Here is a 26,570-nt window from a genome sequence, read left to right on the forward strand (position 1 = left end):
TGGGGCTGGTGCAGAAAGGCCGTGCTAGAGACATTGCAACCCAACTGCAATCCATCTGATTCCCATTCTGGGGCTGCCACGGGAAGGCCGTGCTAGAGACATTGCAACCCAACTGCACACCATCTGACTCCCATTCTGGGGCTGGTGCAGAAAGGCCGTGCTAGAGACATTGCAACCCAACTGCACACCATCTGACTCCCATTCTGGGGCTGGTGCAGAAAGGCCGTGCTAGAGACATTGCAACCCAACTGCACACCATCTGACTCCCATTCTGGGGCTGGTGCAGAAAGGCCATGCTAGAGACATTGCAACCCAACTGCACACCATCTGACTCCCATTCTGGGGCTGGTGCAGAAAGGCCATGCTAGAGACATTGCAACCCAACTGCACACCATCTGACTCCCATTCTGGGGCTGGTGCAGAAAGGCCGTGCTAGAGACTTTGCAACCCAACTGCACACCATCTGACTCCCATTCTGGGGCTGGTGCAGAAAGGCCGTGCTAGAGACATTGCAACCCAACTGCACACCATCTGACTCCCATTCTGGGGCTGGTGCAGAAAGGCCATGCTAGAGACATTGCAACCCAACTGCACACCATCTGACTCCCATTCTGGGGCTGGTGCAGAAAGGCCGTGCTAGAGACATTGCAACCCAACTGCACACCATCTGACTCCCATTCTGGGGCTGGTGCAGAAAGGCCATGCTAGAGACATTGCAACCCAACTGCACACCATCTGACTCCCATTCCGGGGCTGGTGCAGAAAGGCCATGCTAGAGACAATACAACCCAACTGCACACCATCTGACTCCCATTCTGGGGCTGCCACGGGAAGGCCATGCTAGAGACATTGCAACCCAACTGCACACCATCTGACTCCCATTCTGGGGCTGGTGCAGAAAGGCCATGCTAGAGACACTGCCATATGTCATATTTTCTGAATTTGACACATACGAAAACTTGTTAGTGTCTGACACTTGTTTGAATAAACAGAATCAACCTTTTCTAATGAATACCTAATGAAAATGAGAGTGTTAATGGAGACAAAACTATTGAAAGATAAACACGATTTTCAATCGCGCTGATTGAATGTTGATGCAATATCTATGACAACTATGCGAGAATATGGCAGAATCATGGCCCAGAATCATGGCCTAAGTCAATCTCTGATTATAGCGAGGTGCATGCACGTGTGTGTGTGTGTGGCTGCTTGTAGTTGTCCGGACTGCTGCTGATTTATAGTGCTAGCACACAGAGATACCATACCGCAGTTTAGCATGAATATCCCACTCAGACACAGTATACTGACTCCGAGCCAACCAGTCCTTATTTTATCCCATTTAATGCCGAGCATCAGACTGGGTAACAACAAGTACCATCTTTTAACGATTTTTGGTATGACCTGGCCGGGGATCAAACCCCGGACCTGCCATTCTCTGGGCAGACGCTCTACCTCTAGACCACGGAGACAGTCACCATGATATGAACAACAATAAATCTGGCAGTAGCCATTTTGGTTTTTGTGTGTCCATTGTCACATGATCAGTGACTGGAGCTGAAAGTCCTGTGTGAAACTGAGACATGGACCCTGTGTCATTAGGGTAATAAGCAGTGTGCAAAATAAGTGCTTGCCTGGTAGCCTGTGGCTGCTAAATTTGCCTTCGGTCTAAAAAACTGCATTGCAATTTATTGTGATACAGGTATCTGTATTACTATACGTCTTGCGATATATTGGGATTTGAGTGTTTGACAGTGACTGACACTGATTGTACATGCAGATCCTAATTTCTCTATTAATATTAACTCAGTATTGTCAGTTCACACCATTTTGTAGTCAAGGACATAGGGTAGTTATGAAAGTGAGAGAAAAATCATTCCCATGTTTCTGCCATTTTGTAATCAATTCTGAAAGTAAACATCTTTTGTGAATGAATTTCTGTGTAGATTTTAGGTTAAACAAAACAGATAAAAACAAAACTTATTATATTTCTTTTTACCCCATATACAGGAACAAGGAAATCTTATTGCAATACATATTGTTTAAAAAGCGTATTGCAACATCCTGGTATTACCCTACAGTCCTAGGGATCATCTACTTGGGAGTTATCTACTTGGGAGTTATCTCCCCCTGGACAACCTGACACTCACCTCTCTGTGGGTTGCCAATGTCGACAGCTTTTGTGCTGTCATTTTCCTTGCCTTCATCAGAGTCAGACACTATCGCTAGGGAGCTGTCTGTCTTATCTGTTGTTGATGTCACCAGCTGACTGTCAAGGGACCCAGACCGGAATCTGAAATGAGCATGAAACCATAATACACAAGCAAATCCATGGCAACCAACCAAAGAGTTACACATTGAGTATTCTGTATCATTTCAGCATTTACGAACAGGACACTTTTGTGGAGGTAGGTACTTGATGGATGGGTCAATACTGTCAAAATGTACAGTCCAATGAACCAAGTGAAGCACATGGCATCAAGGTTCTGGAGCTCACCTTTAGCAGCAAACAGTGCATAAAATTCATGTCGTAAATAAAATTGGTCAATGGTAAATATTACTGATTACTGTATTGTTTTCATGCTTTACATTGAGTAATGCACACATTCCATTAGATTACTTTTATTTGCCTTCCGTGAACAATACACATATGGGCTTCGAATTTAAAATGATGAAAAGACTTTTATTCATTGGAGTTTCAAGTTTTCATATTAATAACAAGACATATAAGTCATGATGTGGACATATGAGTCAATGCATGCCTTCAAGTTACTGTGAATTCCAAAGTTTCATTGACGTTTTTGAACAACACACGATTCAAGTTTCCATTGATTTCAAAGATGACCAGTATTAAAATGAGTCAGACTGGTGTTTCTAGTGCTGCCTGTGCATAAACATCCAAAGCTTTGAAACAAGAGGCATGCGACTCCAGTGTCAGTTTCACAAGCTGTTACTGTCAATTCCACTGAAAGCTTTCAGTATCACTGTATCACCCGATAGTGTCAACACTGGTTACAGAGACTACTGGATATATCCTCACAGTACAATGGCTGAAACTAAGCATCCTTGTCATAACACTAATGTTAAAAGTCAAGCATTTATGGTGTTTCCAGAATCCAATACAATAGCATCAGGTATTTATCTAGGATTCAAAACTAAAAGATCCCTTGCTGGCTCAAACAATCATTATCATAATTAAAGTAACTTACAAACACTAATTACAATACTGTCAACCAAACCAAATTTGCTATTTTCAATCCTCTTTGTATCAGGTAAAGCGTGTTTAGACTATTAGCATGACAAATGGTTTTCGGGCAAATATACAAGCATGGAATTATTATCGGGGTTCAACAAATGTATATTTCAGGGAGCTTACAGAAAAATAACTGGTACCATAGAAGATTTATGACTGAGGTGAGGTGAAATGGGGTTAAACATGCGTTGAAGATTATGGTACATGGGGGCATGCACATGTCAGTGTGTGTGTGTGTGTGGCTGCTTGTACTAGTTCGGGCTAATGCCTGCAAAATACCATGCCGCAGTTTAACATAGATATCCCACTCTGACACTGTGAGTATACTGACTGAGCCGACCAGTCGTTGTTATATCCCATTTAATGCCAAGTGCCATGCAGAATAACAATAAGTACGATTTATGAGTGAGTGAACAAATATTGCATTATGTCAGATTAACAATCTTGCAGCTTTCACAGTGACAGAAAATTTACAAAACTACAAACAGAATTTAATATTTTCTCAATTTTAAAAGTTTCTGTTAGTTGCTGTTTTTATAAAATGTTGGAAGAACTTTTCATATTTTCAACCAGCAAATGGGACAACCTTTTATAATTACTGTTCCTGATCTATATTGCTTGCATTTACCGGTGGACCAGCATATTTGTCACTGCCTAACTACCACCGAGTTTCTACAAGTTCTCATCTGTCTCAAGCATCCATGAACAAAGACATTTGGGTGATTCAATCTTCTGTTGCCCTCAATAGTTGGAATACAGCATGCATGGGCCACTCCTTGATTATGAATGTCAAGGCCACATGTGGCAGAGCAGAGTGGTGTTGTGACATATTCTTTCAAGCTACACTTTAAACACAAGCATGTTGTTGAGTAGTGAGGAATGCATGGGACAATGCACCAGCAATACATCAGCTTAACTTTTTATCACCACATTCCGCATATGATTGATAATAAATTGTTGACCTGGGAAGATCCAGGATAGAATAGGTCTTCAGCAACCCCTCTGCCGTAAAAGGCTACTATATTTGTCCGAAGTGGGGACTAACGGGATAGTCGCCTCTTACGACAAGCATAGTCACCTTTTATGGCAAGCATGGGTTGCTGAAAACGGGATAGTCGCCTCCTACGACAAGCATAGTCACCTTTTACGGCAAGCATGGGTTGCTGAAGACGTATTCTACCCCCGGATCTTCACAGTTCCTTTAGTAGTCAGAATCAGATAAGTTGATAGGTACTACTCAGGTCCTCAGGAACAAAATAGAAATATTTTCCAAAACATACAAAGTGTAACATTGTTCATTTCACACCAATACATTTCCTACACGATTGTTGTGTACACCCAAACCAGCAATATGCCAGCAATATCACAGCAACATACATAAATAAGTCTTGGCCTGACAAACCAGTGACTGACAGCATGGGCAAAGTATTCCATTTCCTTGAAATAGTCTCACAGAAAACACAAATTGCTATGAATCGTAGGAAAAGCAAATACAATATTTATACTGATAACTAGGATGTTGTGTGAGACGTGCCTCAACTTTAGCACTTCAATCAGCAAGGTCCTTACAAATCCCATAGCAACACCCACCACTTCCTGGAGAAAGAATCAAATGGGTTCCAGGTATGGTGTTATTGGCCAAGTTCCACAATATGCCCTGATGTTTCCATGGCAGCAACACTCAAATGTTTTATCTCTCTCTGATTTCATTGTCCATATTCATTAAGAATTCCCTGTCAACAAGGAAGATGGAAGGGCTCAGTATTCCTTTGCCATATAATATCACAGGAACAATCGGTGTTCTCATGTTCCTTTGTATTGTTGCCACAGAGCTGCATGCAACCATGGTATCTTTGTGGTTTCATTGCAGCCATTCAATTTTCGTGAGTTTCACAGCGACCTCATCCACACTGATACACAAGGAATTTTTAAATTGATTAGATATTAAAGCTTACCTCCTAAAGAAAAAAACACTTCACTTAATTTCATTACCACAAGATGAGTGCAAGATCATTCTGGCTTGTCCCCAAGTCAATAAATATATCAACAGAAAATGAGACAATTGAATGTTAAAAAGCGTAGAAATCTGATTATTATTTCATTGTGTCTGGACATTTACTTATTTATTTACAAATTTACTTCCCATACAAGATGACATTTACATCTGTCACATCGGATATATTTATAACTATCAAATATTTCAGATAAAATCTTCCTACACATTTTTCATGATGTATGCATGCCCTTAAGCAATGACCTACATGATAAGCTCATTCACCTTTGCCCTTAGCTCTCTAAGTACAGGCTGAACAGAATTTTAGTAACCTAATTTTTAAGTGTCTTTGCAGTAACCTGTAGCAGTCCATACAGTGACCTGTAGCATTCCATACAGTAACCTGTAGTAGTCCATACCGTAACCTGTAGTAGTCCATATCATAACCTGTAGTAGTCCATACAGTAACCTGTAACATTCCATACAGTTACCTGTAGTAGTCCATACAGTAACCGGTAGTAGTCCATACAGTAACCTGTAACATTCCATACAGTAACCTGTAGTAGTCCATACAGTAACCTGTAATATTCCATACCGTAACCTGTAGTAGTCCATACAGTAACCTGTAGTAGTCCATACAGTAACCTGTAACAGTACATACAGTTACCTGTAGTAGTCCATACAGTAACCTGTAGTAGTCCATACAGTAACCTGTAACATTCCATACAGTAACCTGTAGTAGTCCATACAGTAACCTGTAATATTCCATACCGTAACCTGTAGTAGTCCATACAGTAACCTGTAGTAGTCCATACAGTAACCTGTAGTAGTCCATACAGTAACCAGTAGTTGTCCATACAGTAACCTGTAGTAGTCCATACAGTAACCTGTAGTAGTCCATACAGTAACCTGTAGTAGTCCATACAGTAACCAGTAGTAGTCCATACAGTAACCAGTAGTAGTCCATACAATAACCTGTAGCAGTCCATACAGTAACCTGTAGCAGTACATACAGTAACCAGTAGTAGTCCATACAGTAACCAGTAGTAGTCCATACAGTAACCATGGTAACCTGTAGTAGTCCATACAGTAACCTGTAGTAGTCCATACAGTAACCTGTAGCAGTACATACAGTAACCATGGTAACCTGTAGTAGTCCACACAGTAACCTGTAACATTCCATACAGTAACCTGTAGTAGTCCATACAGTAACCTGTAATATTCCATACCGTAACCTGTAGTAGTCCATACAGTAACCTGTAGTAGTCCATACAGTAACCTGTAATATTCCATACCGTAACCTGTAGTAGTCCATACAGTAACCAGTAGTAGTCCATACAGTAACCTGTAATATTCCATACCGTAACCTGTAGTAGTCCATACAGTAACCTGTAATAGTCCATACCGTAACCTGTAGTAGTCCATACAGTAACCTGTAGTCCATACAGTAACCTGTAATATTCCATACCGTAACCTGTAGTAGTCCATACAGTAACCTGTAACATTCCATACAGTAACCTGTAGTAGTCCATACAGTAACCTGTAATATTCCATACCGTAACCTGTAGTAGTCCATACCGTAACCAGTAGTCGTCCATACAGTAACCTGTAGTAGTCCATACAGTAATCAGTAGTAGTCCATACAGTAACCAGTAGTAGTCCATACAGTAACCATGGTAACCTGTAGTAGTCCATACAGTAACCAGTAGTAGTCCATACAGTAACCTGTAGTAGTCCATACCGTAACCTGTGGTAGTCCATACAGTAACGTCCATACCATAACCTGTAGTAGTCGTTAGCACATTGGTATATTGGTATATCATGGTTACTTTTTTACGTACGAAACTGTTTGAAATGTCAACCAATCAGCGATTGCGACATGAAGGCTTCTTTCAATCTTGCTATGTTTGATCTTGAAAACAACACAGCGACATACAGAAAATCAAACAACAACATTATGACTTTTTGAGGAGAATCCATTATCTGATTTGAAGACATCAGGTACTCAATGTAATCTGATGGAGGTTGCTGTAAAAATGGGTGAGTGTGACCTGCTGATCATATACAATGATAACCAGGGACACAGAGAGAGAGAGAGGGGTGTTTTGGGGGAATAAACTGTCCATTATACACAAGAGAAATATGGCACTTTATCCTGATAAAATTCTTTTTTATTAACTGACAGTCATAATCACAGCATATGTTGAGTTCACAACCAATATTACTCTCAACCTCAAGTGCATCCACTACATACCAGTGTAGTCTCTGCCTCACGCTCACAAACACTACCCACATTAGTGGCACAAATTATTGAAAGAGGAAATAAATGTTATTGTAATATTGTAACATTGCCTTAGGCTTTTGCACGGACCCTAGCTGTCTGGACTAACTTTTTAACAAGACTAATTTGACTTGCCAGTCTGGCTGGCTGGCTGGCTGGCTGGAATGTATCTGAATATTAAACACAGCAAAGTGATATCATACTCGGAATTCTTCAGTGATATGTTGATCAATGAGAAATTCACTGCATTTTGGGGTCCTTTTTGTTTTTGTTTCTGCAAATTTGTACAGTTAACAGTTTTCTCTTCTTTAATAGAATGACTTAGCAATTTCAGTAATTTCTTATCACAAACACAGCTGAGAGAAGCTCACTCACCCAGTCAGGGGAATCTCATCAGTGGCAAGAGTGTCCGAAAGATGGACAAAATGAGATTTCAAACTTCCTGTCTGATGCCATGCACATTTCTCTGGCCAAGGTACTTCACAATGGATGTCTAGTGGTTCAGACGATTCATACGAAGCATCAGAACTGTCAAGGCTCACCGATCGATGATACTTCATGTCCATTGAGTCCCGATGAAATTTGTTCCTTCTTGCTGAAAATTTGCTCGTCATTGAGCTCCATTTATGATGACTGTGCATTTCTGAAGGTTTACCTTTTTCCTTAATCTACATCAATAATTGCATGAAATGAAGAAGGTTACTCATGATCCACATATACCATTGATGACCTTGTCATAGTTACAATATTTGTAGTTGTTGTAGTTATTCAACATCATGGTCGCATTGAAACAACAGTATACAATGTTGAGCTCAAGAACTAAAAACTGTCTATCTTTAAAAAGTTGATAGATCCGGAATGTCTCTTTTCTCAAACTTTTAGAAGAAATATCCAAAATAATTTTCAAAGTTACTTCTTAAAAAATGACTAGAAAATTTTGAATAACATACTGAAGTTCAAAGATAATTTTTAAAGTAACACTAATGTAACACTAAAGTCACACAACACTAATGATCATGTGTGTAAACTTGATAGTCTACAACTACAGTATGGTTAAAGCACACTGTCTGCTCAAGGAGTATCCTAACTATAATGTCTTGCAGTCACATATTCCAACAATGAAATTCACGTCCCATGAAATCAAGAAGTTGCCACTCAAAATCGGTTGTCTGAGTTTCAATCCCTGATCAAGCTACAACATCCATATGTTGGCTGCACATTGCACATGTAACGTGAACCAGGCAGGACTTTCCAAACACCCAATCCAGCCTGCAGACATCTATCCTTCAAACTGCATCGCACGTCGCGACGACTGACACCTGTCATGACACCAACTGGCGCAGTTGATTCAACCTGGGGCACAGCGAGCTTCTCCGAAACACCGAACCTCTGAACCTAGCAGGCTACACTCAACAGGCCCGGCCCTACTTCAGCAATAACTTATGACATAAACCATTAAAACTGAAAAAAACACTGGGTCTTTCTTTGAAAAGTGGCAATAAACAAAGTTTACCTGAAATGTGGGCCAAATCAACAATAGCCGTGAGCATTCAACATGCCCTGTGGTTTAATGACATTATCAGAATGCCAAGTAGATCATCTTAATGAGTTCTGACAAAACTCAACGGCTCCAATCTGAAGAAATGTACTCATAAATTGGGCTGTGATTTCAATTTTCTTGTTGAATGGGAATTCGAAAGTCAGTGTTACTGTTTAATGGATGAGAGGTCAACAAGGTAAGATTTTTGTTTCTCACATCTTGTTAACAAAGAGAACTGGAGGAAATAGTTAACATTATTATTGAAAATAATCAAATGCAGTAATTTGCTATATATCAGTAAAGCACAACTTTTAGTAGTTGTGAACTTGAAAGGATTTGATTCAAACATTTCGTACGTGTTTCCTTCACTCATACAATGGTTATTCTACTATATGACCTAAAAAGTTGTAGAAATGTTTTTTACAGCCAAATCATTCCTTCTCACAGTAGGTAGGAGCCAGTCGGGTAGCTTAGTGGTTAAAGCGTTCGCTCGTCACGCCGAAGACCTGGGTTCGATTCCTGTCATGGGTACAATGTGTAAAGCCCATATCTGGTGTCCCCCGCCGTGATATTGGTTGAATATTGCTAAAAGTGGCGTAAAACAATACTCACTCACTTGCTCTTACAGCAGGTATTATTTATAAAGTGTGTGAGAGAGCTTGGGTTCAATGCTGCTTAGGAATGTTGAATAGTTCTGTATCAGCTACATAGCAGCATATTCTCTGGCAAGCCCATGAGCATGGGGGAGGTGCTAGTCAAGGATCATGAGGCTGCTTAAAAACATACAAATGTTTCTTGTGCATATTGTTTTCAAGAGTGAGGAAGGCAGCAGGATTTCATTTTGTTTTTTAATTGAAAACAGATTTGATGCAGGAAGATCACTTTTCCTTTTTCCCCCACTAAGAATACCAAGAAACACAACTGTGCACAAAATCAGCTCAGCCCTTCAAAACAATGTCAGTGGACAAGCATTTTAAGTTATGGATAACAGAGTGTGCTTCACTAAACATGTTAAAGCGGGAATTTGAAAATTATATTTTTTATTGGCAATTTTTTTTATTAATGTGCAGGATAAATGTACGTACCAATGCCCAAGAAACATTTCCTTCTTTAGTCTCACAGGGTAAAATCTGGATTCAAACTAAGTGTATTCTGGCACAGGTAAGGGATGCAACTATGTACAGCTAATTGCAGCACTAATTGCCCCCTGGCTCTATGATTTGCAGAAATCATATGACATACTATCTCGGTCAATTTCTGAGAAATTTCTGACGACAGCTCGTTAAAGTCTGCTCACCTGTTCTAACACACAGACTCAGTACTCATATATGTTCAATTGTTAGAAGACGAAGATGCACTTATTAGGATGCAAATGATTGCGGGCCTCAGGGTTCTTGATGTGTTCAGTGCTTTGTGATCCAAAGACAGATTAACCACAGTCAGATCCATCAAGTGCAGCGCAATCAGTGATTTTTCTATGCAGTGTGGGTAAAATTGGGTAAAATGTGTGAGAAAATGTCTGAATTTTCTTTTCAGCTGAAGTAGCAATGTTCCCGTAAACAAGTGTTCAATTGTGTGACCATTGATGCTAATTTGTGTGAAAGTGAGCGAATGTTGTTTTATCTTGTATGTCATCAGCAATATTCTAGCTTTACCACCTAAAACATTTGAGTTTTCCAAGGTAAACCAGTGGTTGAGAGAATCATCCAAGAAACACATTTTGTACAAGAAAATCATCATGATCATATTGGTCATGTTAGTTGAACCCTTACCTCAAGGACGAGGTACAGGACAATATACTGTATCGTCATTGCTTTGCAAGTATTCTTTGATATGATCTACGCTCCTGGAGAACTGCTGGAAGATGTATTGACTGACAATTACATGCTGACATGAAGCACCATCAGTCACTGTGGTGAGAGGAACAGGAACAGATGGAGGAGGGATGAGGGAGGAGATGCATCTCACTGCAATGGGCAGTTATATGCAGTGGGGTGCTTATTAGGTTGACAACAGTGAGCAATGACAGAAAGAGTGACTGGGTGAAGTTGGTTTAACGCCGCTTTGAACAGTATTTCAGTTATAATACAGTATGTCTGTTTAATGTTGGAAGAAAGTTTGAAATGATGCAGGTATTACATTTCGGGCTCTGATGGTTTGACAGAAATAGATTAGAGTCCCCACTTCTCAAACCTGACCAAGGCTCTAGAACCTGATTTCAAGGGTAATATGCAACACAATCAACATTTTGTCTTCTACTTTGTATCATCATCTAAGTTAAAATGTGTTCTGTGCTGTTTCTCTTCCATGAAGTCCTTGTGTGTGTGCTAGTCTGGATGGTTTAATAGTGCTAGTCCACTGAGATGGCAATTGCCATGCTGCAGTTTCACATGGATACCCAACTAAGATACTGGTACAGTATCTTCCTCAAAGCTAACAAGTCCTTGTTTTATCCCCTTAATGCCACGTGCTAGGCAGAGTAAAATCAAGTACCATCTTTCAACGTCTCTTCTTACGAAGTGGCCAGGATCAAACCACTGACCTTTCTCCTTACAGGCAGAGGCTCTATCCACTAGATAGGGCAGAGGCTCTATCCACTAGATAGAGCAGAGGCTCTATCCACTAGATAGGGCAGAGGCTCTATCCACTAGATAGGGCAGAGGCTCTATCCACTAGATAGGGCAGAGGCTCTATCCACTAGATAGGGCAGAGGCTCTATCCACTAGATAGGGCAGAGGCTCTATCCACTAGATAGGGCAGAGGCTCTATCCACTAGATAGAATCAAGAATCATGAAAAAGGCAAATCAGGGTTTCCAACCTTAGTTGGCATCATGGTACTCCTGAGGGATGCAACTCGGCAGAGATTTGTGCCCTTTAGACAATTGGGTCCTCTGTGCCCTGACAGAAGGAAAGAGACACATCTGCGATAACTACCCCAGAGCAAAGTATGCTTGTGGATCTAAAATTCAGATTTTTAGAAAAACAACAACATTTCAACATTTAAATTATGACAGCATGACGTCAAACCAAAAAGCCAGCCTTATGTTAATATGATGTAAACTGTCTTGGGAAAACACTGTCAGTTTGTAGTTATTAATGATATTGAAATAGGGTATAGGCTGCCTGTATGACAGTTGTGATAATGGTTACTGCTGACATTAAAGAGTGAATGTCATTTGAAAATATTCAGAAACTTCACTCTCCAACTTGAGTTTTATTGCCATACTCAGACGCACTCTTCAATATGCAGAGGATGCACGGATGTATTCAGCAACATTATGCAGTTTGATTCAGCTGCATGTTGCACTGTTATTTTAGGTTTGGTTGGTTAACTCCGTCTTTTGATGAAGCCTCCAACCCATCATCATTCTTATTCATTCCCAGGCCATACAGTCAAGCAGTCGAATACAAATGCATGGTTGTGTCCTTTATCATGATTATAGGAGAGATACATACATTTACAAAAAACATATTTCATCCATCTCTTCCAAAAAGGCATAACCAACCACAAGCACACTTTCAATTTAGACTCAAAGTAATAATTACTGTTCAGATTTGGATGATACATAAATGAAGTCTTCAAAAACATAAAACTTTTTAGATTTTACCAACAACAAAAAAATTGCTCCTCTGAATCAGGAGTTTTTAATCAACACAGGCATAACCTTTCAGTTGAGTTAACAACACTGGGCATCTTTAATGCCTTCAGAGGTTTGAGCAAGGAATAATTTTGTAAGGTTTTGTTTTATCACAGCCGGGCCTGCCAAGATCTGAATGCTAAATCACTGGGGTAAGTTGACCTCTGCACCCCACCACTGTCTTTTGTATTCAAACATGATTTATAGAAATTCTTCTGTTGTGTTGACGGTATCCCAGGAACGGCTGACCTTCACCTCCCAAAGAAACCCAAAGGAACATACATTCTGTTGCTTATCTCAGTGTTGGTACAGTGGGATTATTCAACCTACAGTTCAACATTAAATGGCAAATGATAAAAAAACAATGATTTGGCACTTATTCATGCTAAGGTGTGTCAGCTATATGACGGCGGTCTGTAAATAATCGAGTCTGGACCAGACAATCCAGTGACTGATATCATGAGCATCGATCCACACAATTGGGATCGATGACATGCATCTACCAAGTCAGTGAGCCTGACCACCAGATCCCGTTAGTCGCCTCTTACGACAACCATAGTCAGCCTTTACGCCAAGCATGGGTTGCTGATGACCTATTGTGACCCTGGATCTTCACGGGTCATTCGTGTTACCAATGCTCAAGTACAGTGCTTACAGTTGAATGGTGGTCTCTGCTAACACCCCGCAAATAATTAACAGTGTTCAAATTTTATGTTTTAATTTCCTTTTCTGTGTGCAGCCAGCAATGACATTAATTGTCAACAAAACAGTCGGAAGCAAAGTAAGCTTGATTCATCTGCTACTACATCAAGAAGTTTTCCTATTCACTGCTCTGTTCATCTCAAAGAGTTTTATTGAAGGTAGGGGGTCAGCGAACCCCCATCGGTACTAGATCCAACTTGTAAAGGTCACTGCTCTCTTGGCCATCTAATCATAATCCTTCACCTCAATAAGTGGACCTGGCCAACATCCAGACCAATCTGTAGATTACATAAATCTTATAGGTCCCTGCATTTTCTTGAGCATATTACAGATTTTTAGAGTAAACACAGCACTGTAGATTGGGTATGTAACTGCTTTTAAAAAATGTTTTAGTTTCACGGAGGTTTGAGCCAAGTCTCTATCGCCTGATCTCTGACAACAAATTTATGGTTGTGTGGTTTTAATAATAATGGTTCATGCTAGAGTGGCTGGCCTGTATTGGATTACAGCACCCTTACATTGAGCCTACTTCCTTATTGAATCAACAACAGGCGTTCCTTCCCTGACCTGATGATGCTGACAGGGGATAACTTATGACCATTTGCCACTACAGTTTACACCAGGAAATATACAAGAAATTAATCTTAGGAATTAGGGCTGGGATGGGTAACTCGGGTACCCAGGTCTGGTGGGTACTGAGTGGGACCCGGGGACCCACAGGACTACCCGGACCCGTGGTTAGTCACGTGATATATTGTTTAATGACAAAAAAATATCTAGAACTCTATGGCTACACTACAAGTCACAAATGTTCGCATTCCTTCTGACTTTTCAAATCTTTGAATAAAGATATAACTTGAGTCAACTTCAGTGTATGCATGACCAGATTGTTTAACACATGTATGTAAATACGTTTGCCAGGGTTAGAAATTGGCACTAGTCCTGTAGTCCTTGCCAAACTGCCCAATGGTAAAGGTATCATAAGGACTAGTAGAAAATTGTCATTTTTAAGGGTTTTGCTATATGTTATCATTATAAGGACAAGTGGACAAAAACTGTTGCCAGTGCTATGGTAAAGAAAATGCCCAATCGGACATTTTGTACCTATCTCTTGCAACCTACAGTGGGTACCGGGTAGGGTCGGGTAATAGGGGTGGGTACCTGGGTAGTAAATTCGGACTCGTCCCAGCCCTATTAGGAATCATTATATATGCAGAAATATTCAGAATCTTAGCTATGAATAAGGCACCTCAAGAAGATTAGCTGATTCAGCATAACTTCATTTATTGAACAATTACATGCTACTGTATAACAAACTATTGGTCAAACCCTAAAACTGCAATTATCACTTAACATGATTTCATAATGGATCATTCCATTTGACTGGTGTCTATACCATCCATAATTCAACCATCTTACAAAAAGCTTCCATCCATCCATTGTCATGCATCATTCATCCATCATGGTCATATATTACAGACATGAGAACAGCAAAACTTGATTTGAAGGAACATCGTCAATCTCAGGCGGTTTGGTAGCATGCCCCCCAGGAAAATTTTAAAAACAAGGATTAAAATAAGTGCATTTTACATCATTCTGAGAGGAAGAATCCCGGAACTCCGGCATTCCAAGGAAAATCCTCATGATTGATATTAGTACTGTAAGCTGTAACACCTATCATATGGCACATTATGTTTTAATGCCTTTCCAATTTTTAATGTGGTATAGCTAGTCTCATGCATTCATCCAACCTCTCATCCATCCATCCATCGTTACCATCTTCCAACCTATTGTCCATCTAGCAGACAATTCTAATCTGCGTCTTGGTTTGAGTCAAGCCTTGAATTCTCTTAATTTCCTTCTAGTCAGAACAAACATTTTATTTATTTAACTACATTTCCTTGGTATCAAAGCAACTTGATTACAACCTGAGCCTCTCCCATGTAAGGATTAATTCAATTTTCAAGATTTTGCTGCAAGAAGTCCACAGTTCCAACAGTTAATTCTTTTTCTGACCTACTTGAAACAACAATAGCAAAGCCAATATTGGGCCTAGTGTTTCTTACAGGGAAGGAAATGACATGCATTGATTCCTTGGCCCCCGACAGTGAAACACATACAGAGCTGAATGGCTCTTGGATACCTCTAACTGTAGCAAGTTCTGTTGAATGTAGGGGCAGTGCTGGCGTAAAGCTAACCTTCCATTGTTAAAGTTTGTTTGTTTGTTCCCGCACTCAACAACATTCCACCTATATAACGGCGGTCTGTTAATAATCGTTAACAATCCAGTGATTGACATCATAAGCATCGATCCACGCAATTGGGATATGATGACATGCATCAACCAAATCAGCGAGCCTGACCACCCGATCCCATTAGTCGCCTCTTACGACAAGCATAGTCGCCTTTTACGGAAAGCATGGGTTGCTGAAGACCTACTCTACCCCGGAATCTTCACTGGTCCCATAGGTAAAGTAGCTGAGCATCAAACCACTGTCATCAACACGTACAGTGTCAGCAACTGTGAGATCTCAGAAATTCTGCCAACCTGTCCTCTAACCTCTTGCAGCACAGAGAATGGAAGGTTGGTGGTTCAATCCCCAGCCACCTCATACCAAAAGACATTAAAAATGCCAGACACTAGGCTTAAAGGAGATAAAACAAGAACTGTCCTGCTCGGTGTCCGTATACTGTGTATGACTGGAGTATCCATGTTAAACTGTGACATGACATCACAGTAGGCTAGCACTATAAAACTGGCATTAGTCCAGACTGGCACAAGCAAGCAGGTCACTGTGCATGTCGCTATAAAATTGCAATAATCTTGAATGTGACGATAAACTCCATTTCACACCACCTAAACTCAACTCATATTATTTTTAGTCCACTATTCCTAGGCTACTAAACTTCAGGAAGGACTAGTGACATTTCCTTGTGGACAACACTTTTACCCTAAGGTTGATGGCAACTCTGCAGCAGAACACTAAATGTGACAAATGAAAATTATTAATCATTCCTAACCCTGTTTAAGAAGTGCCGAATTGCTGGATACGTAAAATATCATATATGAGATATGTATCACAAATAACATACGCAGCACTGATGTAAAAGTGCAGCTTAAATCATTCATGAACCAAACTGGATGTGAATAATCAGATCAAACTGATATGATTTCGTAACAGTCAACACAATTATTTTCTTGCTGTTACATAACCTCCAACATGGAGCAGCATCATGTCCTTTATGACCATGCCAGAATAACCGCTGGCCACTGTACCTGCGTCAGTGTCTGACATGCACTATTGTCAATGACTCGTACAGCTGTCAGGCTTGAAATATCAAAGTTGACTGTGTCACTAATACAATCAATACATTTCAATGGTGGCCAAATTCATCCAAAGACATTAAATGGAGCAGGGCTAAATCCAGCCCAAAGCACTGTCAGGTGTAATTGTGGCTGCTGAGGGAAAAATGGAACTGCAAGCAATTTCCTGATCAAATAATCCCCCACTATTGATGGCACTGGACAAATTCTGGCAACAAGTTCACATCCCATGTATGTTTCCTATCAAAAGCCTGTCCAATTTCTTGTATCAAAAGCATACTACTACCAATTTCTGCATCAAATGTGCCTCAATAAATGGAAATGGTTATGGCATTACTGGAAGACCAAAAGACTTACTGGTGCTAACAAGATGTCAATGTATTGTACTTGATTGTTTGTTGGTTTGTTTGTTGTTTAACGCCGCACTCAGCAATATTCCAGCTATATGACGGCAGTCTGTAAATAATCGAGTCTGGACCAGACAATCCAGTGATTGACATCATGAGCATCTATCCACGTAATTGGGATCAATGACATGCATTAAACCAAGTCAGCGAGCCTGACCACCCGATCCTGTTAGTCGCCTCTTGCATGAATATACAAGCTGTCTAGCACACAAGGTCATATTGACTTTCTTATGCAAGGACCATTTGTTGAGTCAGCATTTCTCACTTATTGAAGAGTTTTAGATCAGGGTAAATGTGATTATAAGCACTGTTTAGAGACATTTATGATTCAGCCCAAGGTCATGTTGATCAAACAGAAATGACTCTTTTCCTTCTTCACCCAATATTGGAACAAATGTAAATGTAAATAACATTAAAACTCTAAAATGATAACACCCAAGAATTCTATCTGAATCATGTGAATAAGGATATGATTATGAAAAATCAAAATTTGCTCTTTGATGGAACCAACATGATTAATAACAAACATACTTCAGACATTTTGATAGGAAATACTTTTTACCAATCTACAGTGTGACATAACAATCTCAGAATTAGTGGGTGAAATGTTCAAAGAAATCTTCATACCTCCAAATAACAAATTATCCACATTAACAGTTAAATTGCAGGGAAATAGCCTAGTCTATTGACATAAGTTGTCAGATGAGCAGTAGCGTCTCCAGTCTGTTTCCTGTTTGATTAGGCCTTCAATATAATCTATTTCTAGTCAAACTGGTAAACAAGCAATTGTATCAAAAGTTTTCTGATCCTGTTATGATTATACACTTGCTAGATAAAAAAAATACATTTATGCCTTTTTTAGGTCATACATTGTGTTGAAATTAACACTTAAATTGTAAACAAACAGTTTCCTTTGAAAGGCCTTAAAACAACTTTGGGGAGTTGAAAACAATCCTTTCTATGGTATTACAGCAAAACATTTTTACAGGATCTGATAACCTGAATGATATTAACCTGAATGATGTTGACTTTATCATGAATCCCAATGAGTTTGTTGTACTTATGAGAATCTACTAGAAGCAAAATCCAGGGTGGCAATGTCTTAATAGAAAGAAGGGTTCTCAGAGAGCTAACCTTGAACTTATTTCACCAAATGATAATAATTATCGAAAGGTATTTCTTCAATGCCATTTCCATGAAATTATTGATTTGAAGGTTATGCACCAATACATGAATGTTCCGGTATGTATTTCATTGCTATTGATCAAGGCTCTGAATATGCCTTTGATCTTCACAGAGTGCAGGGACACTTGCACTGCCTGGTGCCTCTTGTCTCAGTCTCCGTGAAATAACACATAAACTCATAAAGCAACAGGATCTTCTAGCATTCAGCAAGAAGATGTGACAGATTTATGTGTAAACCGTATCTTAGTTGTACCTGCCCACTCACTCACTGAAAAGATATATACAACAGCCAAACAGCAACTCTACCTTCTGCCGACTCTTGGATGCACTCACTAACTCACTCACTCACTCACTCACTCACCCACTCACTCACTGATCCAAACACTCACTGAAAAGATATATACAACAGCCAAACAGCAACTCTACCTTCTGCCGACTCTTGGATGCACTCACTCACTCACTCACTCACTCATCCAAACACTCACTGAAAAGATATATACAACAGCCGAACAGCAACTCTACCTTCTGCCGACTCTTGGATGCACTCACTCACTCACTCACTCACTCACTGATCCAAACACTCACTGAAAAGATATATACAACAGCCAAACAGCAACTCTACCTTCTGCCGACTCTTGGATGCACTCACTAACTCACTCACTAACTCACTCACTCACTCACTCACTCATCCAAACACTCATTGAAAAGATATATACAACAGCCGAACAGCAACACTACCTTCTGCCGACTCTTGGATGCACCTGCTTACACACTGAGTCACTCACTCACTCACTCACTCACTCAGACACTGTATTTACCATATATATACTCACAGATAGTCCAACACCATGACAACCTGACCATATTTCTAGAACCTGAACATTAACCTTCCCTTCTGCACTCACTCACTCATCGTAAAACAATATATACTCACGGATAGTCAAATACCCCGACTACCTGACCATATTTCCGACAGCATGACAGGAACCCTCCCTTCCACAGACAGATCATCTTTCAAAATGGAATCTGCTTCAGAATTAGTTTTTATGATAAATGCATGACAAGTTTAAACCTTTAATATTTCATTCTAGCAGCTTATGCGTCTTTTATTAGGTGTTGCTACTTAGTTTACCATTCACTGTGAATTCAACTGCTACACAGGCACAAATAGTCAATGAACAGATAAAATGCTTCTCAACAGAATACTACCATATGGTGCTTGACCTTCTTAAGAAAGTCAATTCTGTTGGTCAACCAACCCCCAGCTAATGTTCTTGACACACTTACTGTGAGGTGAGGTGAAATGGGGTTTAACGTCACGTCCAAGATTATTGCACTTACATAGCGACATGCATGCACGTGTGTGTGTAGCTGCTTGTACTTGTCCGAACTGATGCCAATATAGTGCTAGCTCACTGAGATACCATGCCGCAGTTTAACATGAATACCTCACTAAGACACATTATACTGACTCCGAGCCGACCAGTCTTTGTTTTAGCCCCTTAATGCTGAGTGCCAGACAGGGTAACAACAAGTACCATCTTTTAACGTCTTTTGGTATGACGCGAACCCCGGACCTTCCACTCTCCGGGCAGACGCTCTACCACTAGACCAGGGAGGCAATCCACTTACTATGAAGACATGAATACTCCCTAACATTGTTGGAAGTAAAAAGTCATTCACATGTGTTATCAACATCAACTGCAATGAATCATCATCATGATATCAACAGTGAATAACATTCTTCTCAATCAATTTCTACCTCACCACAAAAGTTTTGAATCATATGAACAGTATCAGTATCAGATTTGGAAACATATATACATTCAATTGCAATACTGTAAATCGTGAAATTAATGTGAGCATGAATTAAATGCGTAAAATGCAAGTGGTCTTTGGTCGCATTAATAAACATCTCATTCATACCAACAATATATGACATTTTGGTTAGCAGAAATACAAACTTAGACGTACGCTAAAAACAATAATAAGCGGTGCTATTTGGTGTGTGATTGGATTAAGATCAGGCCCCGAGGTTATAAAACTTCCCTGAGTACGATTTCATGCTCAAATCCGGTTTCGTGCTCAACTCAAAACTCAGACTCAATAAACGGAGGTTATAAATAATCTGAGTACGTTTTCGTGCTCAACTTGAGCATGAAATCCGTACGATCTCAAGTACGCTTTGGACCGTGCTCAACGCTGAGTTCGACAACAACAATGGCAGCTCACCTGCGACAGACGCGACAAGCGAGGCGGAACACCCGTGTTCCGAGAGTCTTTCGAGATCGTTCTAACCCGCTGGAAGATTTAGATGTCGAAGAAGTTTTTGACCGTTACAGATTTAGGCCAAATACTATAATATATTTACTTGGTCTACTCGATCTGACCAGAGAGACAGCTCGTAACTGTGCGATTCCACCACTGTTACAGTTGCTGGTATGCCTTCGCTTTTTGGCGACAGGCGCTATGCATCTGCTGGTTGGGGACAGCCTAAACATTTCCCGATCTACAGCCGGCAGATGCATACGTGCAGTTTCGTTGCAAATCTCCAAACTTTCAGGAAGGTTTATTAAATTCCCAGTTGGAGGAGACGCCGTACGAGCGAAGGAGGCATTCGGCAACATTGCAGGTACGTACATGGGATTTTCCCAATGTAAACACAAATAAATGATTTCATTGGTGTGATTTGCGTCAGTGCCATTTTGATTGGTCAGTAAAAAGAAAATGGGTCAGAGGTCGAGGTCATGTATATAAATAAAATAAAATTATAATCAAGCGATAGATCTTAGGATGGGCTGTAAATGAAACTAGTAAACATTGCCCAGCGCAGTATGCTATCTATTGTGACACCATGACACGTTTTACTTACAGGATTCCCTAACGTAGTAGGGTGCATTGATGGGACGTTCATCCGGATACAGCGGCCTACCACGAACGAGGGAGACTTCGTGAACCGGAAAGGTTACCATTCCCTGAATGTACAGGTAAATGGGCATAATTGTACTCCATAACTATTCGTTATAATGTATGTGTTGGTTTAGGGGTGGGGAGATGTATGACTTTTGTAATTCTTATGTATGTATTGTAAATTGGAGTTTAAATTTCTGATTTGCTATCCCACAGATGTGCTGTGATGCAAATTTCTGCATCACAAGTTGCAACGCCAGCTGGCCGGGATCGGTGCATGACAGCCGTATTTTCCGGACGTCAGCACTGTGCAGGCAATTTGAAAATGGTAAGACACGTTTTTAGAACAATTTGGTGAAAGTATTCTGCAAGTGAACAAGCATATATAGTTTATCCTGTTACAAATAATATAAAATCATTTCTGTAATAGTAATTATAAGTTAAGATGTAAATTTAAATCAATATGCAGACATTTTTGTATGACATCTCATTGAATTGAAGTGACATACAAAGGGCAATTGCTTTGGAACCCTGGATAGACATGGCATAAAATCTCAGAATCTCCATACCCATTTTAATTAATAAATTAGATTGGATTCATATCCTCATTTTCATTTTTTTTTTCTCACAAGTTATTTTTTAACTAAACAATTCCATTAATTAGGATGAATGTATTTGTTCCTGGGAAAAGGTTTATTTCATTCATCATGTTCAAGATAAATATTGAAATATTTCAATTCTTAATGAGACAAATTTTATTCATACATTATATGTACTTTTTACCAGTATTCAAATCATAAAACAATCTGTTATTCTTTCAATAATATATAACCTTATTTTATTATGTTTAAGGACAGTACAAAGGTTTTTTGCTGGGGGACTCTGGCTACCCATGTCGTTGGTTCCTCCTGACGCCTCTACTGAACCCCACCAACCGTGCAGAGGAACGCTACAATGGGTCATTGTGCAGGACAAGAGTGCTCATTGAACAGACCTTTGGTGTCCTGAAACGGCGGTTTCAGTGCCTGCACAATGAGCTCAGGGCGACCCCAAGACAGGCTGTGACCTATGTTGTTGCATGTGTTGTGTTGCATAATTTGGGTATTGAAAGGGGGGATATTATAAATCATGATGAAAATCTAATGCCTCCATCTTCAAATGTGAATAATTATGTGCCACCGGTTACAGGTCCAAATGATGGAGCTGATGTGAGACGGCACATTATTCAAACATTTTTTAGTCGATAAGCATAGGAACATTTATTCACTACAATTTAATCTATCTGAATTTGTGATTTCAAATGTATATTATCTCATTTAATGATTGTGTGAGTGGTATTGCTCAGTAAGTCAGATATGTCATGACAGACTTGAATACATAATCAATTTGGTCATTCAATGTTTTATTCAGATACAAGCAGTGCACAAAATGGAACAATATTTAATTTGTATAGTCTGGCCATGCCAACAGTGCAGATTTATTTGTTGTTTAACTCCTTACTCAGCAATATTCCAGCTATATGACGGAGGACTGTACAGTAATTGTGTCTGGACCAGACAATCCAGTGATTGATATCATGAGCATCGATCCACGCAATTGGGATCGATGACATGTATCAACCAAGTCAGTGAGCCTGACCACCCGATCCCGTTTGCCGCCTTTTACGGCAAGTAAAGTGGGAAAATGTTATAATATAAAGCACATACTACGGTAGAAACTACCATTTTTAGTCAACAAGTCCTTACAATGATAACATATAGCAGAAACCTGAAAAATGGCATATGTCTACAAGTTCTTTCATACATTGACAAGTGGACACTTTGGCACGAACTGCAGGACTAGTTCAAATTTCTAACATTGCACATTGTGACAGAGCAATTCAATTCATATTTGTTTCTTAATTTCTAAATTTGAACAAGATAAAGAGTTAGCATTTCTACATAACTCTCTTTAGTAATTTTGATAATAATTATTCTTCAGTTGGACATGATTCGACAAGAGAAACACCAAATTCCGCATTCATTTTTAGTTGGTAGTAGACTGATTTCCTCTGCAGCATTTGAATTTCAATGTCTAATTTCTTTTGATTTTTTTCTAACACTTCAATTTCCAGTTTCAGCTTCCTCTGTTCAAGTTTGATCCTTTCCGTGTCCTGTATCGTGTTGTCATATGTTGCCTCAGCTTGTGTTCTTTTTCGTTTGCGCCCGGTCTTTTTGTCTGTAAATATAATGAGACTGACTTGTGTACTCTGCGTCATCTTTGGGAGTATAGTATTGTTGATAGCATTATGGGTGTTAGTGTGACATAAATATAATTCGAATATATTTCCTGTCTCTTAGTATTTTCAGCTTTTGACAAGACAGTGAATGTATTGTTTGGGGTAATACATGTATTAGCATCTTGCTATGAGTGTTTTCATTTCTATGCTTTCAATAAATCATACAAAGGTCATAGTTTATTAGTAGTAGTATTATACTAGTATTATACTAGTATTATAGAAGGATTATGCAAACATAAATTTGATCTGTAACTGCAATCTTGAATATACTGAAATAAACTCTGAAAATGTTCATTATTTAGTATAGTAATATGTTCTACAGATATTACTCAGATCCTTCTGATGTACCTTCTGCTGGGATGTCTTGCTCATCAATGTGATGTGCTTCACCTTGCAGACCTGTAAATAAGGGGATACAATTTTTAACATTGAACAAATGCAAAAAATTATTGTATCATTTTCTGACATTTATATATTTAAGCATTCAATAAAGTCACAAAATAAAGTTATACTTTAATGTTATTAATTGAGAATAATTACATTGATTGTATACCATGTGTCAGCTCAGACAATAATGTTATGACAGGAATAGCAAACTATGCTCTACAATACATGTTGGAAATTTTGGTATTATGTTCAAGACATGACCTATATAAGGGAGACAACCCACAGACTGAGAGTAATTAGATATATGTCCCATGTTATAGATGTGATTATGTATAATAATACATGTTAATAGTATTCAGACATATGATGATATGTATTACCTTCTGGTGCAGCGGCAGCTACATCGCCATCATGAATGACTGAAGTGAACAGAATATTAAAATACAGTAATGCAGCTATTTTAATAATTTTCGGGTTAGAATTGACAAAAACAATTGCATTTGTGACTGAAATTGTGATGAGTGATTAATTTGATTATCTGACAAATATTAATCATTATTTGAATGATTTTGTACAAGTGCAATTCACAACAAATGTATTCATTACTTTGATCACAGGCATAAAAAAGTTGTTGTCTGAAATTTTTGTTGTTGTTTCCTTTGTCTTTTGACAGTACTTGATTTGTTTGTACTATATTTGATAAGTATTTTTGTCATCCAAATACATTGTCCCAGGTGATAGGTCTCACCATAACCAACATTAATGAGAAATAGTTGGCTTTAAAAGTTACATTAATCTTTTACATATTGAACTGCCCATACCATCAGTGTCAATGCCATGTTCTAGGCCATGAATACCTGGCCTCCCCTCCAAAGACTGACAGAGGACCTCGTCCGCGTTGGACAGTGCTGGGAGTGGAGGCCCTCCTCCAGTTGTGGCCATTGACCTTTTGAGGCCGTCGATCTTGCTTTTAGCTACAATACAAACTTGCAGTTTAGTTCAGTAACAATAACATATATATTGAAATATTAAATTTGGGTTTCATTGACATGTGTTCATGTGTTATTGAGGGATAAACATGTGTTTCATCAATAATATAATAACCATTTAATACATTATGATGGAGTAACAATGTTGACACAATATGCCTCTTAGTATTTTTCTAATATAAAAGAGTACCTCTTTGTTTCAAATTGAAGTACTTCTTCTTCACTTCAATAGCCTCCCTTTTGGCATTGATGTGTCTTCTGAAAGTATATAAAAGAAGAGATATAATTTGAAAATTAATATACAGAACATGTTTTCTTCTTCACAGTCAGGGAATTGTGGAGGGGAAAGCCCATGAAAATACATGTCTCCATTTAGATTACCAGTATATACAATAAAGTTAATGCAACGAAGAATCACATTTTCGACTGTTTACTTATGCAAATCTGCATGGGCACCACATTTCAACGCATGATCGAATACAGGACTCGTTGCGATATGTCACGCCTTCGCCTGAGAACTTTATAACTTAATTACCCCAACCTCCACTCGAAATTGGTTTGAAAAGAATCCACTAAAACTGTTTGGAGGATGTCCCTTGACCTTGACCCTAGACACAGCCCCCCCCCCCCCCCCCCCCCTTACTTTTTTACTCGCTTATGACAGGTATACTTTGTTTTACCGAACACATTAAAAAAATCAGCATCGATCAATCCTGTGTCATAAAAGTTGAATGAACACTTTGCGCAAGACGTATTTATAACTTAACTACCGCGATGATATAGCGTACCATGCTGGAAATGATATTAAACAACAATAACATATGAACAACTTACGTGTTGAGGATATCCGTGATGCTTTGCCATCCATCGGTCCGCTGTCGATGGATGGACTTCACACCGCTTCCCTTTATTTCGCCGAACAACAGTTGCTCTCGCTGAACGACTTCCTGTATGAGACAAACCTCCTCCGCTTCTGACCACCCCTTACCCCGCCTTCTCGATTCGGTCACGCCCTCCGTTGCCATTGTAAATAAGCAGACGACAACATCCGGGTTGTTTTCTTACCATTCTTGACGGAAGAGTTCCAAATTGCCGCTTATATCATAAACAAAGATTCCTTTGAGCATGCTCAAGCTGAGCGTGAGTTGTTCTCAGCTGAGTACAGACTCAAGATGTTTTATAACCTCTGCTTGAGTACAAATCTCAACTGAGTACGAACTTGAGCATGAGCATGTATTTGAGCACGAAACTGAGTTGAGCACGAAATTTTTTTTATAACCTCGGGCCCAGGTTGGATTAAGGTGAGGATTCTCCTGTAAACCTGACTGAAGACATTTTCTTTATATATAAATCCACTGATTCTTGATAGGAGGGGGGACGTCTCATTCATATTGAGTCGCATTTTTGGCTAGGGGCATTCTTTTGGGACGCATTCATTTCACGATTTACAGTATATACATAAACAATTAAACAACAACTCATACTGCAATGTTTAATGAAAAACATGGTACTTTACAGATCTTCACAGCTTGGCTTCACATGGAAAAATTGCCTACCACGTAATTCGAAGTACAAAAGTTATTAACCATAAATAAAAAAAGAATAGATGATAATCTTTTATGGACACAGTTTACCTTACGTTTGTTACTGTCATGTCAGGCTAGAAGGTTGAGAGGTCACATTA

General features: G+C 39.3%; 3 protein-coding genes across 8 annotated transcripts in view; 1 reads left to right on the forward strand and 2 right to left on the reverse strand.

Moving 5' to 3' along the window:
- LOC124110953 (oxidation resistance protein 1-like) overlaps window positions 1-26,570 on the reverse strand; it is a 136,463-nt gene that overhangs the window by 64,677 nt on the left and 45,216 nt on the right. For 3 of the 5 annotated variants that reach the window (XM_048394829.1, XM_048394824.1, XM_048394812.1), the window contains exons 1-2: window positions 7,900-8,846; window positions 2,148-2,290 (exon numbers count right to left, since the gene is read on the reverse strand). In XM_048394829.1, coding sequence (XP_048250786.1) covers window positions 2,148-2,290; window positions 7,900-8,165 — 409 coding nt within the window. In that variant the 5' untranslated portion in view covers window positions 8,166-8,846. Of the gene's footprint in view, window positions 1-2,147; window positions 2,291-7,899; window positions 8,847-26,570 lie in introns of those variants that run through there. The other 2 variants (XM_048394820.1, XM_048394834.1) reach the window with 2 other exon arrangements.
- Window positions 20,364-22,992, forward strand: LOC124127534 (putative nuclease HARBI1). The gene is made up of 4 exons (XM_046490929.2): window positions 20,364-20,954; window positions 21,197-21,309; window positions 21,449-21,560; window positions 22,085-22,992. Exons 1-4 carry the CDS (start codon window positions 20,480-20,482, stop codon window positions 22,477-22,479), a joined length of 1,095 nt encoding a protein of 364 aa, XP_046346885.2. The 5' UTR covers window positions 20,364-20,479; the 3' UTR covers window positions 22,480-22,992.
- On the reverse strand, window positions 22,622-26,175 carry LOC124127532. Of its 2 annotated transcripts, none has more exons than XM_046490924.2 (6): window positions 25,721-26,175; window positions 25,077-25,141; window positions 24,719-24,871; window positions 24,278-24,316; window positions 23,859-23,909; window positions 22,622-23,449 (listed from the first exon to the last, which is right to left on the reverse strand). In XM_046490924.2, exons 1-6 carry the CDS (start codon window positions 25,909-25,911, stop codon window positions 23,202-23,204), a joined length of 747 nt encoding a protein of 248 aa, XP_046346880.1. In that variant the 5' UTR covers window positions 25,912-26,175; the 3' UTR covers window positions 22,622-23,201. The 2 variants fall into 2 exon arrangements, with proteins under 2 accessions (XP_046346880.1, XP_046346879.1); XM_046490923.2 differs by having other exon boundaries at window positions 25,077-25,144.

Source organism: Haliotis rufescens, unplaced genomic scaffold (assembly GCF_023055435.1).
Source record: "Haliotis rufescens isolate VD_foot unplaced genomic scaffold, xgHalRufe1.0.p SCAF_1, whole genome shotgun sequence".
NCBI classification, from domain to species: Eukaryota; Metazoa; Mollusca; class Gastropoda; order Lepetellida; family Haliotidae; genus Haliotis; species Haliotis rufescens.